General features: G+C 49.7%; 1 protein-coding gene across 2 annotated transcripts in view; it reads right to left on the reverse strand.

Moving 5' to 3' along the window:
• The window catches only part of LOC139048638 (uncharacterized), a 257675-nt gene that overhangs the window by 11892 nt on the left and 231213 nt on the right, over positions 1–14570 (reverse strand). The window contains exons 4-5 of one of the 2 annotated variants that reach the window (XM_070523091.1): positions 11558–11866; positions 1214–1637 (exon numbers count right to left, since the gene is read on the reverse strand). In XM_070523091.1, the coding sequence (XP_070379192.1) occupies positions 1382–1637; positions 11558–11866 (565 nt within the window). In that variant the 3' untranslated portion in view covers positions 1214–1381. The remainder of the gene's footprint in view (positions 1–1213; positions 1638–11557; positions 11867–14570) is intronic. The other variant, XM_070523092.1, reaches the window with a different exon arrangement.

The raw sequence follows: 14570 nt of genomic DNA on the forward strand, positions 1-14570 counted from the left end.
TTTTGAATAGACTGCAGCTCAGCGTTGCGCTCCGTTGACGTTTCAAGCCCAGTGAACTACGTTGATTTCACATTCTCCAGGCCATGTCCCAGATGCAACTTCACACGGTCAACTCGATTTCTAAACGACCACAACAATGCGCGAATGTACCGTTCATTTATATGGCCCGGTGGCGAAGTGAGGGCTACTTACCAGTGATGGCACAAGCATTGCGTTCTCGCGGTTGCGTACTTAGTAGGGTGCATGGGTTTGAGTTGTGATTGCAATGCTTTGAGTAGACTGCAGCTCAGCGTCGCACTCCATTGACGTTTCACACCCTGTGAACTACATTAATTTCACCTTATTAAAAGACCATGTCCCAGATGCAAGCTTCACACGGTCAACTTGATTTCAAAACGACTACAATGACGTGCGAATGTACCGTTCATTTATATGGCTCGGTGGTGAAGTGAGGGCTACTTACCACTGATGGCACAAGCTTTGCGTTCTTGCGGCTGCGTACTTAGTAGGGTGCACGGGTTTGAGAACGCGGCGAAGCTAGAACGCATCTTTCCTCCACTGCAAAAGCTACCCTCATGCATTTAGGAAGATGATGATGCAGGCATTCATATGGGCTGTTGCTGAAGCCCGGCGGAGCTCAATGCAAGCGCACAGTACCTGCACAGCCGCAATCGCAGATGCTTGTTTGCACATTTGGCTCTGTAAGCATGTCATAGGAATATGCCCTTGAATGCTGACATTGTTGTGCTTGTTTCTTCAACTGTAATAAGAAGTGTGTGAACTACACCATCCACTGCTGTGGATGGTGTAGCGTAGTGTAGTGTACCCAGGAGCGCATACTCGGAGATTTACTGACACATTTAGGTGAAGCTCACACCCACACCACCAAGCTCACTATATCGCACGTTCACACAGCACATTCAGTGAAACATTTATCACTCGTTTTCTTGTTGAAGCGGAACCACACGCGATAAGAGAAGATACTTTTGCAGAGCAACACTGGGAGAACACGTTGTCATCTGCTGAGGTGCAACCACAAATGTGCCAGCCTGCGCCGAGGCACCGCAGCGCCGCGGGCGAGCTTCAGTGCATACACCCTATACGAGATTGTGCCGATATCGCACAGCTGGTGTAGGCACACGGTGGTACAGCTAAAGCGACGCTCCTGCCCCGCGGCTACTCGCGATAGAGGGGTTTGTGAGAGCACGCTCACCGGCATGCCGTCGTCTCGCGCCCGGCGCCGGCGCCGCCTGTCGTCCCGCGTCGCCGGTCGGTCGTCCTGGGCGACGTGTGGGCGCCGGCAGCCGCAGTGCCTGCCCGCGCAGGCGTACGACGTGGAAGCGTCGTCCGGCGGCGGCGAAGGGCGCCGCGTGGCCGCGTGTCAGACGTGCGCGAGAGTCACCTGCACCTCCGAGTGTCCCGAGGGCAGCACCAGCGTGCGCGCGTTGTGTCCCGACACTGACACGATCACGGTGTCCTGGTTGATGACTTGCGACGTGTCCGTGGTCTGCACGATGGTCACCGTGTTTACGTCGTGGTTCTTGCGCAGCAGGTGCGGGTCGGGCGCCCTGGACGAGCTGCCCGGTGGAGGGCTCGGCGTGTTCCGGTTGGATGACGACACGCTGCCGCCGCTAACCCTGCGAAGAAAGGGCGCGCGGCCACGTCAACGCCACACTCGGTCGTTTCACTACCGTCACTATTATTGAACCTTAGCTTTACGATCACTGAACTCTTCGCATGATTAAGTAAAGCTCTTGCTTGGGCTAGTTGGTTCATGCTTGAATTAGTAAAGGCAAGGCGCAGAAGACCAGGACTCGAGAAGTCCTGGTCTGCTTGACTGTGTTCTGCTTGACTCCTGGTCTTCTGCGCCTTGCCTTTGCTAATTCGCATGATTAGTTGCGGTTCTTGTGTAGTTTGAGAGGGTGTAGTGTGAAGCAGTGTGATGGGGGGAGAGAACGTGACGAAGGAGTGCGAATCACTGTGATGGCGGAGCAGGTCAGCCGGTGCACGCATCATAGAGTTTCACACAATAATTACTGTATGAAACTCTATGTCGCGCATAAAATAAACTGCGCGCGGTTTAGTACACTGTAGCGCGGTTCACTAGCTAAACCAGTGTTGCCAGGTCGGACATGGCGGCGTAGCCCAAAGCTAGAGAAATTGTAGCCCGAATGTAGCCAAACACACACACACACAGAGCAAACTAAATTTCTAGCCAAATATAGCCATTTTTATTTGTAGTTTTATTTGTATATGCATTTTCACGTACGACTACGGTAATCCCTATCTGCAGAACCCGTCGTAGCAAAATGTCCTTGACGCCGTGACGGTCGACACTTGACATCCACAACAGCGAGATCATGCTTGCACTAGAATACACTGTACTTGCACACATAACACTTCTTGCTTCGCCCGGAAACTCAAGTTCCAGCGAATCGCTGCAGAGGGCGAATCTATTGAAATGAATTAAGATTGTCAGCCTGAACAAAAAACTTGCAGGGCGCTTACGCTTAAAGGGACTGACAACTGGCCAGAAGGTGTTGCGAGACGTTGATGGAAATTAAATGACCATGATTTTATAGCAATAGAATGTGGCACGATATTCGCGATTGAAGTAGGGTTTATAATTTTAAATTGGCAAAGAAAGCATCAAAAGTCAGCAAGTGGCGAGGCCTGTCAGGTAAATCTTGGTACTTCGGACGTAGTCAATGAGAGTGCAATGAGTGCGATGATGGGTACGTTAAGTCGGCTGCTATATTTGCTTAAATTTGTCGCTGCTATGTTATTAGACCCTTGCTCTTTATTCTATGCTTCGGAAATCAAACGCGCACGCATGCCTACGGCAACACGCTGAACTGCACATCACGTTTACACGTGATACCCTTTCGTTTCGACTATTTAAATACCAAAGCACTTGGACAGAAAACCACGAATACACGTAGCTATTATCGCAGAAATACTTTAACAATTTGGAAAACATGAATCGCGGGAACGTCGACTTGATAGACAAAATAATGCTTTCTCGCAGTGCTCATGCCGGCGTCGCTATCGTGCTCACCTATCGCCACTTTCAGCATGCTTCCAGTGAACGACTGCATCCTCACTGCAGATCGAAAAATTTTGATAAAGAATGTTCCACGGCGTTTTCCGCATTACCATTTCATGATTAGACACTCTGACCGGTAAGCTTTCCATTGCATTAAAAAAGTAAGTGCCATGAAAATTGATTCACAGTCCCTTTAAGCTTCGTCTTTAAGAGTGGAACGCAATAGCATTAAAAAATCCCTGACTGCCTTTCACGCTTTCCGACAACCGCAGCTTACGTAACCGTAATAGAGACTTTTAGTGTATCCGGTATTCCGGCAAGAACGGGCGGTTTGCCGGTTTAGCGGGGGCGTCAAGGTGAGCGGCCAGATCGGTGGCGCCAGCTGGTGGCGCAAAGCTCAACCACACGAACACAGAGCTAATTACTATATTCTGCTTAACTGCTGGCGTAAATTTTCGACAGTGGCGTAATCGTGTTCACAATTACGCCGCTGCCAAAAATTTGCACGAGTGGCGAAGCAGGATATGGTGAGTTACTGCAGTTTGAGCTATGCGTTTGTCTGGTTGAGCTCTACAACACCAGGCGGCTTCACCGCTCACGTTTACGCCCCGACCATCCGGTAATCCGCCCAAACCGCTCCCGTTTACCGAATAGCGTACAAGCTAAACGTCTGTTTACCTGCAAACGCAGGCGCCGAACGCTAAGCGCAAAGATCAGCTTGGTGGTTCTTTTTTTCCATTGCCCCCACACTGGGAGCTCACCTTTGAGCCTTTGCGAGTGCTTAGAAGATTGGCAGGCATGCGCGTTGGCGGCACTGTAGCTGGTAAAACTCTTCCGAACCTTCTGAGCGGCGATCGTTCGTGCCCTCTGTCGGCCTTTGTACGTCATAGCTGATCCGCGCCGCGAATTCACATGGTAAGGAGGGCGCGGATTATTTAGGCTACTCAGGGCTTGCTGGAGGCCAGGATGTTGGCATTCCATCGTAAACTCCTGATTTACAATCATTCGCAACAGCAGCGTGCGACACTCACTTGAAAAATGTTACGCGCCTAATTGTAGGCCACGCGATACATTCGGAGTCGTCATGGCACAGCGTTGGCGCTCGTTCAGATACCTTCTTTTAAAATAGTTATCAAAACAGGAAAAAAAAGCTGCCGTCACTGAATTTCTATAACCGCCCATATAGAAATTCTATGCTGTACACGAAGTTACTCGGAGCTAGAGAGCCAACGCGAACGCCCAAAGCGCACTGCCTTGCATTCACTCTGCGAAAGGTCGTCTGCTACGCTCGAGCGGTATAGGCGGCGCCACGGTCGAGGAGGGAGCGTGAAAGAGAGAGGAGAAACGAGGAGCAGTAAAGGCGGAGGAGGAGAGTGTCGCTACTTTACGAAGTTTAAGGGGGTTTAGCCTGGTTTAGCACTCTCTCCACGGAAATCTGTTCACACTCTTGCGTCATCGCGCGATCGAGTCGCGGCGTATCAAGCCGCTCTCCTCCCTGTCAGTCAGGCGCTTAATTATACTTGCTTTGTCGCCTACGTAGTTTATGAAATGTCGAAAAAAATCGTACTTCTACTGAGACCGATGAGAATTGTTTGTTTCTACATCGCGTAGCTCCTGCTGCTGTCATTTCGGGGTTAAAGGCACTTCAAGCTGCATTTATGCAGCTTTTACCTATGTCTCCTCCATTTATAATGGAAACAAGTAAAAGAAAGAAAAGTCCGCGTGCCGAACTCGCAACTCAACGGAATTCTAGCGAATCGTAAGAAGCTAACGCTGTTATTGACAATCGTTATCGGTGATTTCTTATGGAATTTTATTAGAATTTTATCCCTGCTGCAACGAAGTGAAGTTACATGCCAGCGAACCAGTTGTTTTTTTTTGTTTTTTTACTTTCTGGTGTACCTTAACGTTTAGGCCCTTTTATACAGTGAGCTGCTACATATTATTCGAGCATGTCTTCCTTTGCACCACCTGTCTCTTGGCCATCTCTTACCAGTCAAATGGTGCCAAGAAATCATGACAACTTTCCATTACTTTCTCTCAGACATACCTACTCATCTCCTAAAACAGCTGTACACATTTCAAGTGAGCCACTGTTAACCATAGCGCTAAAGACGTGGGATAAGAAGCACACAGGACAGCGCAGCGCACTGACTTTTAGACGGGTGTAGAAATTTGAACTTTGCGAAGATCAGGCGCTCTGCCTGTTTGGGTATTATTTTAGATACGGCAGGCTGTTTATAGAAGCTTGTTCCGAGACTGCTATGCTTCCGCTTGCGCGAATGCGACGCGGCTGCGCTACCTCGGCAGCGGACGACGTCATGCAGCAAGCTACGTTTCTGCATGGGCATAGTCAGAAAAACAAAGAAACACAACATTCCTGCGTGAGGTATGGCCAGCCGTGCGTGATACCAGACGGGGCCGCGCGCTAGGCTGCATTCAGCCCCAGATGCGTCTCGCATCATTCGGTCGCCGATCAGCTCTACTTTGAAAGTTGAGGACGGTGCCGAGCGTCCATGAAACGGCGACATCTCTGACGTGCAGCTACGAGTTAGCAAAAAAGATGCGGCCCTCGGCTCGTCGAAGCAGAGATGACTTCTCCAAACGAGGCACGAGAGTTCTGCGGTGTCCCCGAAAGAGGCGCGCTCTCGCTGCCCGGGTTTACAGGGCGAGGAGGAGGGAACGAGCGAGGCGCACACAAGCCAGCGGACGGCTCGCCCTCTCCAGGCCATACGCGAAAGGGCACTCGCATGTGTTTGCTTGTACGCGCTGTTCGCAAAGAACGCGCTCGCATATACGGGCGTCGATCTTGTCAGACGCCGTGTGCCCATTTAGGTATTCCAGTGCCAAAGGAAAAGAGACATCGGCATAAGGCACTTCCGTGAAAGCAAAACGGTCCACGTTATCGTGGCAGGAGGCTTCGTAAACACGCGAGCGAGGTGTAAAAACAAAAGCTAACCAAAGAAATCACGGTAGCACGTACAATAACGGACTTGACACAGAGAATAGATTTTGCTTTATCTATTATGGGGTTTAACGTCACGAAACTGCACTGCGGAGTATGAGGGATGCCGTCGAGGAGGGTTACAGATTGATTCTCACCCAGCGGCATTCTTCCAGCAAGGAGTCCACGCGACGCGATAGCTGTCGCGTCTCCCCGTTGTCGCCGGTGTGAGGGAATCGAAACTGGCGTGACACTTGCTCTAATAATTTAGGTTGATTTGTTTTGCTGTACGGAGCAGCATAAAACACTTCTGGGGACGCATTCTGAAACGATATACTTCGGCGATAATATCGCCTTGGCAACGCCTTCGCCATCGGCGTGCGCTGATTGGCTGGTTGAGCGAAATCGGACGAGCTGATAGGATGGTAGAGCACTACGTCATCTGTCTTTGCTCAACCAGCCAATCAGCGCACGCTGTTATGATTGGGGGTTCAATCCCATCGCTCGTGATCCGTTGTTAAGATTGGAGGCCGGCATGAATTCGAAGGTAGCTGGCCCATGCCATCGTCCAACTTATCCACGCTGAGGACGTTGATGAAGGGAAGGACTGCTTCTCATCGACAACGAGGAATATGGGTTTATTTACAGTTTTTATATCAGTCTAACATGACTGTTTGAGAAAGTACGTCAGTCTAACATGACTGCTTAAGAGAGAGTGACCTGAGCAGCCGCACAACAGCGGTTTTTAAGCACTCGGTCCTCTCCTGATACAAGGTGATGCGAACGTTCGTTTAGTCATCGCAAACTAGCCGCCTCTCCGCGGCACGGTTTACACACACACACACGCATACACACAGGTGCGAAGGTCCGGAGCCGACGTCAGAGGGGCCCCGTAGAACTCGGAGCCGTTCCGGGTAGCGCGTTGTCCGGCGTCCCGGTCGGTGCGTGGGAAGGAGCGTCCGTCGGCTTTTCCGCAGCAGCTCCCCCGCCCGTAGGATATCAGGTCCGCTTTGTCGTGTCGCACAAAGCCTGCTTCGTCGAACTCCTTCAGTCACAACGCCGACGAGGCTAGAGCGTAACGGTGACGGTTTCAGCACAAAGCCTGCTTCGTCGAACGCATCCTAGCTGAAGCGACGGAGAGTGGAGGATTCGCGCATTGTTCATGACACAAAGTAGGCTTAGTCACGCCGTGGCTAGACGTTCGCGGCGATGCTCCCGGGATGTTGCCTCCACAGTCGCAACTGGTTAGCAAAACTTGCACTGCAGCTGGCCGTTCTTAACATCGCCTCCATGGCCCGGAAAATCTCGACTGTCTAGCGCAGATAACCGCTGGGCAGGAAGAGAACGGCTGGTGGCCAGCGGGTGATGCCTTGGCTCCCAGCGACCACTTGTGTAATGTCACCGCCCCAAAACATCCAACAAGTACAAGCAACTGCAAAATGAACCTCACAACACGGCTCTGCGCCGAGATGACTTTAGACCCGCTAGGCTTCATATATATATATATATATATATATATATATATATATATATATATATATATATATATATATATATATATATATGCAGAAACAAAAAAAGCTGCATTTCGCTAAGCCAATTTCTGAAGCAATTTCGTGCTGACAAATTCAGCACTCATGGAGAAAATCCTGCTAAATGAGAGGGGATCTTCTAGGCTTAACAAAATTAACACTAGTAACCCTAAAATTTAAGCGGGACCCTCAAACGCAGAATTCAGATTAGCCTGCTCAAACCATCCGCATTGCTATGCAACTTTCCCTTCTTATATCTAACGGAGAAGTTGTAATCTTGGAGAGTGAGGCTCCATCGGAGCAAGCGGCCATTTTTGTGTGACATTTGATTGAGCCACGTCAGAGGACAGTGGACGGTCTCGAAGATGAACTTCGCTCCGTACAAGTAACACGACAACTTCTGGGCGGCCCAAACTAAACAAGCACATTCCTTCTCTGAAGCGCTGTAGGCTTCCTCTTTTACATTTAGTTTACGGCTGGCATAGAGGACAGGATGCTCCTCGTTGTCGTCGCCGACCTGACCAAGTACCACGCCCATACCTCTGTCGCTTGCGTCGCATTGAACTATGAATTCCTTTGTGTAGTCTGGCGCGCGAAGCACAGGACGAGAAACCAATAGCGTTTTCAAACTTTGGAAAGCGTTCTCTTTGTCCTTATCCAAGTGTACGTTACTCGGTGCTCCCTTTCGGAGGGCGTCCGTTAATGGACTTGCCATTTGCGAGTAATTCGGAATGTACCGTTGATAGTACCCCACAAGTCCCAAAAATGAACGAAGGTCTGTTTTCGTGCGCGGCTGAGAAAATTCTCCAATCGTAGCTATTTTCAGCTCGGCCGGCCGTCTCGTACCCTGGCCGACGTGGCCCAGGTAAGTAACCTGCGAACAACCAAACCTACACTTTTCCGCTTTCATCGTTAAGCCGGCTTCCCTCGACCGTGAGAACACCTGTTGGAGGTGCAATACATGTTGTTCCCAGCTGTCCGAAAAAATTGCTACATCATCAAGATAGGGCAAGGCGAACTCCTGCAAGTCTTTTAGGACAATATCCATTAACTTAGAGAAGCTAAACGGCGCGTTCTTCAGCCCGAAGCTGAGTGCGAGAGGGCGAAAAGTGCCTACAGGTGAGATGAATGCGGCATAGCGGCTGGCAATTTCTGAAAGGGGAACTTGCCAGTACCCCCGCACGAGATCTATAGTTGAAATGTATTTAGCAGCGCTAACTCTTTCAATTCGTTCCTCAATGTTGGGTACCGGGTACAGCTAATCTCTAGTGATGGCATTTAACTTCCTGTAGTCAACACACGGACGAGGGTCCTTGTTAGGGGTTTCTACCAGTATTAGCGGTGACGTGTAGTCACTCTCAGCGGGTTCAATAACTTCCAACTCTAGCATGCGCTGTATCTCTGCCTCCATAATCTCCCTCTGTCTTGGAGGCACCCTGTAAGGCTTTGATCTTACTGGTTCGGTTGATGTCAGCTCAATTTCACGCGTTATTAGTTCGGTTCTACCCGGCCGATCGCTGAATCTGTCGAGATATTCCCCTAAGACCCATTTTAGCTCATCTAGCTGCGCGGCTCTTAGAGCGTGCGAGCTTACCGAATGTTTTACTACTTCTTCTAGGCCGATTTCAGAGTTGGAGGTCGCCCTATGCTCCTTAAACTTGGTACTAGTGCCATCCTGCTCTTTGATGGTATAGTTAACGACTCCGCTCCGCTCTACATACGGCTTCATCAAATTACAGTGATATATCTTCACTTCCTTCCTGCGACCGGGCATTTTCAGAGCATAGTTAGTATCTGAAAGTTTGTGCAACACTTTAACGGGCCCGTCCCAGTGAACATCGAGCTTGTTCTTTCTTGAAGATTTGAGGATCATTACCTGGTCTCCGGCGTTAAACGTACGAAGCCTCGCATTCTTGTCGTAATAGAAGTTGGCATTCTTTTGAGCTACTCCCATGTTCTTTCCGCCTAGTTCTTGGGTTGCGCTTAGCCGTTCCAACAAATTTAGCACGTATTCAACCACTGTTGGACTCTCCCCTCTTTCCTCCCACATCTCTCTTAACATTCTCAGTGGAGAACGGAGTGTCCTCCCATACACTAGTTCTGCTAGTGAGAACCCTGTCGCCTCATGTGGAACCGTTCGCAAAGCAAACAAAGTTGCCGGCAGACAGTTCTCCCAGTCCTCCTCGTGCTCGTAACAGAGCGCACGCAAAACTCGCTTAAGCACCGAATGCCACCTCTCTACACTGTTTGACTGAGGGTGATAGTCAGAACTGTGTATTAACTTTACCCCGCACTTTTGCAAGAATGTGGAAGTCAGTGCGCTGGTGAATACTGACCCTTGATCTGCCTGAATTTCGGTTGGAAACCCAACTCATGCAAACACTGTCAAAAGCGCGTCTACTACTTCGATGGAGCTGAGCTCTTTCAGAGGGATTGCTTCTGGAAACTTTGTAGCCGGACACAGCATGGTAAACAAGTACCTGGAGCCCGATTTTGTTTTTGGAAGGGGCCGTACCGTTCTATTACAAGTCGTCTGAAAGGCTCTATTATTAAGGGCACTATCTTCAGTGGAGCTTTCCATGTCTCTCCTGGTTTACCAGAACGCTGGCAGGCATCGCATGATCTTACGAAGTTTTCTACGTCTTTGAAACAGCCATGCCAGTAGTATTCCATAAGCAATCTTTCCTTTGATTTGTTTATGCCTAGGTGGCCGGACCACCCATTTCCATGACAGAGACTCAAAAGGTCCTCCATGTACTTAGTAGGTACGACTAACTGATCTAAAATCCTACCCATTCGACCTCCGTAGTGCCGATACAACAATCCTCCTCTCTCATGTATCGTCACGTTGCGCCTAGCAATGCCTTCTTTAGCTGTGTTATGTAATTTAGCTAAGCTCTCATCATTATTTTGCTCGGCTGCGAATGACTCTCTATCCACACGTAAGAGCTGATCAAAGTTCTTTGAGGCCGGTGATAATAACGACCCTGTCTCACTTGTGAGTGCGTCAGCTTGCTCTTCCCGCAGGCTGGAACTTTGACACTCTAGTGCTACGCTCTCATTGAACTGCTCAGCTGGCAGGCTTTCCTCAACTGTTTTTTCATCACTCGAGTCTAGCTCGGATTCGGTTATTGCAGTCATCTCCTTTGCTACTTCCACTGGAGCAGCTTGTGCATTTTCGGCCGAAAGCGACGCGATTTTACGAGCTTGGCCTCGCGTCAATGCCTGTACTACGTCATCTCCCAGTTTAGGCCCCTTTTCACGCAGTAACTGATTTGAACGATTCGAAAAGATGTAGGGATACTGCAGTGACAAAAATTTGGAAACTGCAGCCTCAGTCTCTAGCTCCCCGAATGGTCCACTCATTTTGACTTTGGCCATGGGCAGGCACACGCTGTGTTCTTCTACAACCTGTTTTATCCATGCTACTTCTCCGGTGAAGTCACCTACCGTCACGTAAGACGGATGGACAATGTCCATCGTGGCGGCACTCTCTCTTAGCACTCGGCATGGTTTGCCAGTAACTTGCAGGTCGTGAAGATATGGACTTAAAAGTTCCATATTCTCGTCTTTTTCCTCCACGTATATAGGAGAAAACGTATAGGAGGACAGTAGGCAACATCTACCTACTAATTTCACTTGGGTTCAAAGCTGAAGGAAGCATTAACTAGTCAGCGCTCGAGATATCAGAGGGCGATATTCGGAGTACTCGTGGAAAAAAAAGCAGGGAAGTGATCTAAAGAGCCGGGATCGTTACAAGCACAGGTATACGATACAGAGATCGAAATTTCAAAGAAAGTAATCAGAGATGGGCAAAATATTAGTCGGCAATATATGAAGTGAAACTCCATTAGCTCGAGCAGGGTAAGCGACTATTTGTCGCCGCACGGTTTCAAGGCGGCTGCCGTTAGAGATGATTAATGGCGAAGCCTTTACAACTTCCTCGTTCATTCGCGATCGATGCCCCTCGCGGGCTCGAGCCACGTGTGGCAGCAATCGACAGTTGAAGGAAAGGAAAAAAAAAAGGCGACTGACCCGAGCACGGCGGCGTTGTAGCAGCTCCGGCGCAGGGTGTCCGCTGCGGCGGGCTGGCTCGTCGCGGCGGCGGGCGGCGGCTGCTCCTCGTGCGACAGCGTGCTCAGCGTCAGCGACGGGTTGCGGCTGTGTCGCTGGTCTTCGTCCTCGGCCGGGCTCACGGTGGCCAGCGTGTCCTGGCTGCACGACGCGTTGCCGCCGACGCACGAGCGCAGGATGCCTCCCCCGCCCGCCGCCGAGCTGGTGCGCGACCGGTAGCTCGGGGGCCGGCTCGGCTCGCGCTCTGCCGGCGGGAAGGACAGGGCGGGCCTGCGACACGGAACCAGGGGAAATTCGGCTTCGACCGGGCCACGGTGCGTGTGTGTGTACTTGCTGCGAGTCTTTTTTTTTTTTTGCTACGTGCGTTGGCGAGAAGAAATACGGAGAGCAACAGCGCGGACGTGGGCACGACGAAGAAACAGACGACGACTTCGAGCAAAGCCGTATTTGAGAAAGATCTCAAGAAAGAGAAAGAACAATAAAAAAAAACACTCTGAACTACCACGCCCAAATTTTCTGATCCCCTATTGCGAACTCTGCTTTTGTAGGTCTCCGTCTTTTGTCGTTTCCCTACTTTTCTTCCACCAATCCTCCAATCGCCTCTTACAAATGCCTATTGCGGTCGTGCTTGCTTTACCGCATGTTTGCTCCCGCTGAACCCAAGGGCGTCAAGGAGGCCAGTGGTGCCTAAATCGACCGCTGGGTAGACGTCTTCACATTCTAATAAAACATGCTCCGTCGTTTCCCTAGCTTTAACCGCAGCAAGCACATGCTTCTTCTTCCTTCTTATATTTCGCTTTAGAGGTGCGTGTTCTAAGGAATCTCGATCTCGCTTCGAAAAGTAATGAGCTTCCCTTTGAGTTATCATAAATAGTTTCTTTCCTGATTTCGTTTTTTCCTCTTAAGTAGTTACTCATGGCAGGTTTAGTTTCCATTGCCGCCACCCATGACATTATTTCAGCCTCTCTGACTTTCAGCTTGACGTTCTTTGTTGCTGTGTTGCCCACACTACAGGCCGCATGCTTGCTGGTAAGTTTCCTAGTTCTTTTCCTTCACTGTGAATAAATGTTTTTCCTGCACAGATACCTGAACACTCTCCCAGCCCATTTACTTTCTTCCATATATACCCACGTTAGAATACGCCAGCATAATCTGGGACCCTTATTAGTCAGGGCTAATTGAGAGACTGGAAAGAGTTCAACGTCGAGCAGCAAGGTTTATCCTATCGCGTTATTCTCGCACAGATTCAGTCTCCGAAATGCTCGGTTTGCTGCACTTGCCTACGCTCGCTGAACGCAGGCGCATAGCTAGGTTAAATTTCTTTTTTCTTCTCACTAAAAACACATTCAACATTATTAGCGAACAGTATTTGATAGCACAAGGTAGAACACTACGGAAAAGCAAACATAATACTTTTCAAATACCTCAGATACACATTAACGCCTACGCATTTTCCTTCTTCCCAAGAACCATTAAAGAATGGAATGAGTTACCGGTGTTAACGCGAGAAAGCATCAGTGCGGAAGAATTCGAGAAAAACTTAAGGCAACATTGAAAGAAGCTCGCACGTATTCGTGTTTTTTTTTTTGGGGGGGGGGGGGGGGGAGAGTGTATGACCTCGTTTATTAACACTGCGTTTATAGTCATATTTATCGGAGTATATGTATTATATTGCGCTTATGTATCTTCTTTGTTCACTTATGTTCTCCTATTAAAACACTATTCATGTACTGCCTTCATGTACTGTACTAATTGCCGAAATACTGCTACTAACTTGTTTTTTTTTGTTTTTTTGCTATATGTATAATTGTAATACCATGTATTGTACTGATTGTCCAAGTGCTGCTTTGACCCACCCTGTAACGGCCGACAGGCCAACAGTATTCGTAAATAAAAAAAAATATATTCCTCAGCCGTTCTTCACACTCAATTTTACTGCGAGGTTCCCTCACTTCAAAACTAGTCCAACCCATATCACCCTGCACAGCTTCATTTATAGTCTTCCCGTGAGCGCTGTGAGGATTGGGAGGTCAATCCCACCGCTCGTAACCCGTTGTGAAGATTGGAGTCGGGCATAAATTAGATGGTAGCTGGCCCATGCCGTCGTCCAAGTTATCCACGCTGAGGACGTTGTTGAAGGGAAGGACGGCTTCTCATCGAGAACGAGGAATATGGGTTTATTTACAGTATCTACATAAGGACGTTGCAGTTCATCAGTCTAGCATGACTGCGAGAGAAAGTACACTGAGCAGCCGCACAACAGCGGTTTATAAACACCTGGTCCTCCCTCGATCCCTAGGTGAGGGAAACGTTCGACCAGCTATCGTAAACGAGCCGCCTCTCTGCGGGAGGGATCACACACACACCCACTTCCGCACAGGTTCGCGGTCCCCACCGAAATCAGACGGTTTTCGAAGAACTTGGGGCTTACCTCAAGAAAGGCGCACCTTATTCCCCGAGCTGACCCCCACAGCGCGGCCGCCGGTTCTCCATTGTCTTGCGTCCTGAAAGGCGCGTGGGAAGGGGCCTCCGAAGACGTTCCCTCGGGACCTCCCTTGCTCACGGCAGACCGTGTCGGCGGTGGCGTGTTTAGTCACAAAGCCTGGTTCGCCGAACTCATCTCGGCAATTCCGCGACGCAGAGTGGCGGACGCGGCGCATTGTTCTTGGTACACAGCAGACTTAGTGACGCCGTTTGGCTAGAAGATGACGGTGGCTTTCCAGGAAAAGTTGACGCCGCTGTCGCAACAGGCTGGCAAAACTTGCACCTCAACGGGCCGTTCTTAACAGCGCCCAATGCGAGGCGACTCACTGAACTTTGGTTCCCGTCGAGTCCTGATTGTACCCCTGATTTAAAGCAAACCACCGTATTTGCAAAAGTAAGTCCTGGAACCATTACACCTTTCCACATACCTCAGAGGATCTCGTACCTATTGTATCCCCATAGCGCTCTGTGCTTCATTACGGCTGCATTT

The sequence above is a fragment of the Dermacentor albipictus genome, chromosome 8, assembly GCF_038994185.2.
Source record: "Dermacentor albipictus isolate Rhodes 1998 colony chromosome 8, USDA_Dalb.pri_finalv2, whole genome shotgun sequence".
Lineage (NCBI taxonomy): Eukaryota > Metazoa > Arthropoda > Arachnida > Ixodida > Ixodidae > Dermacentor > Dermacentor albipictus.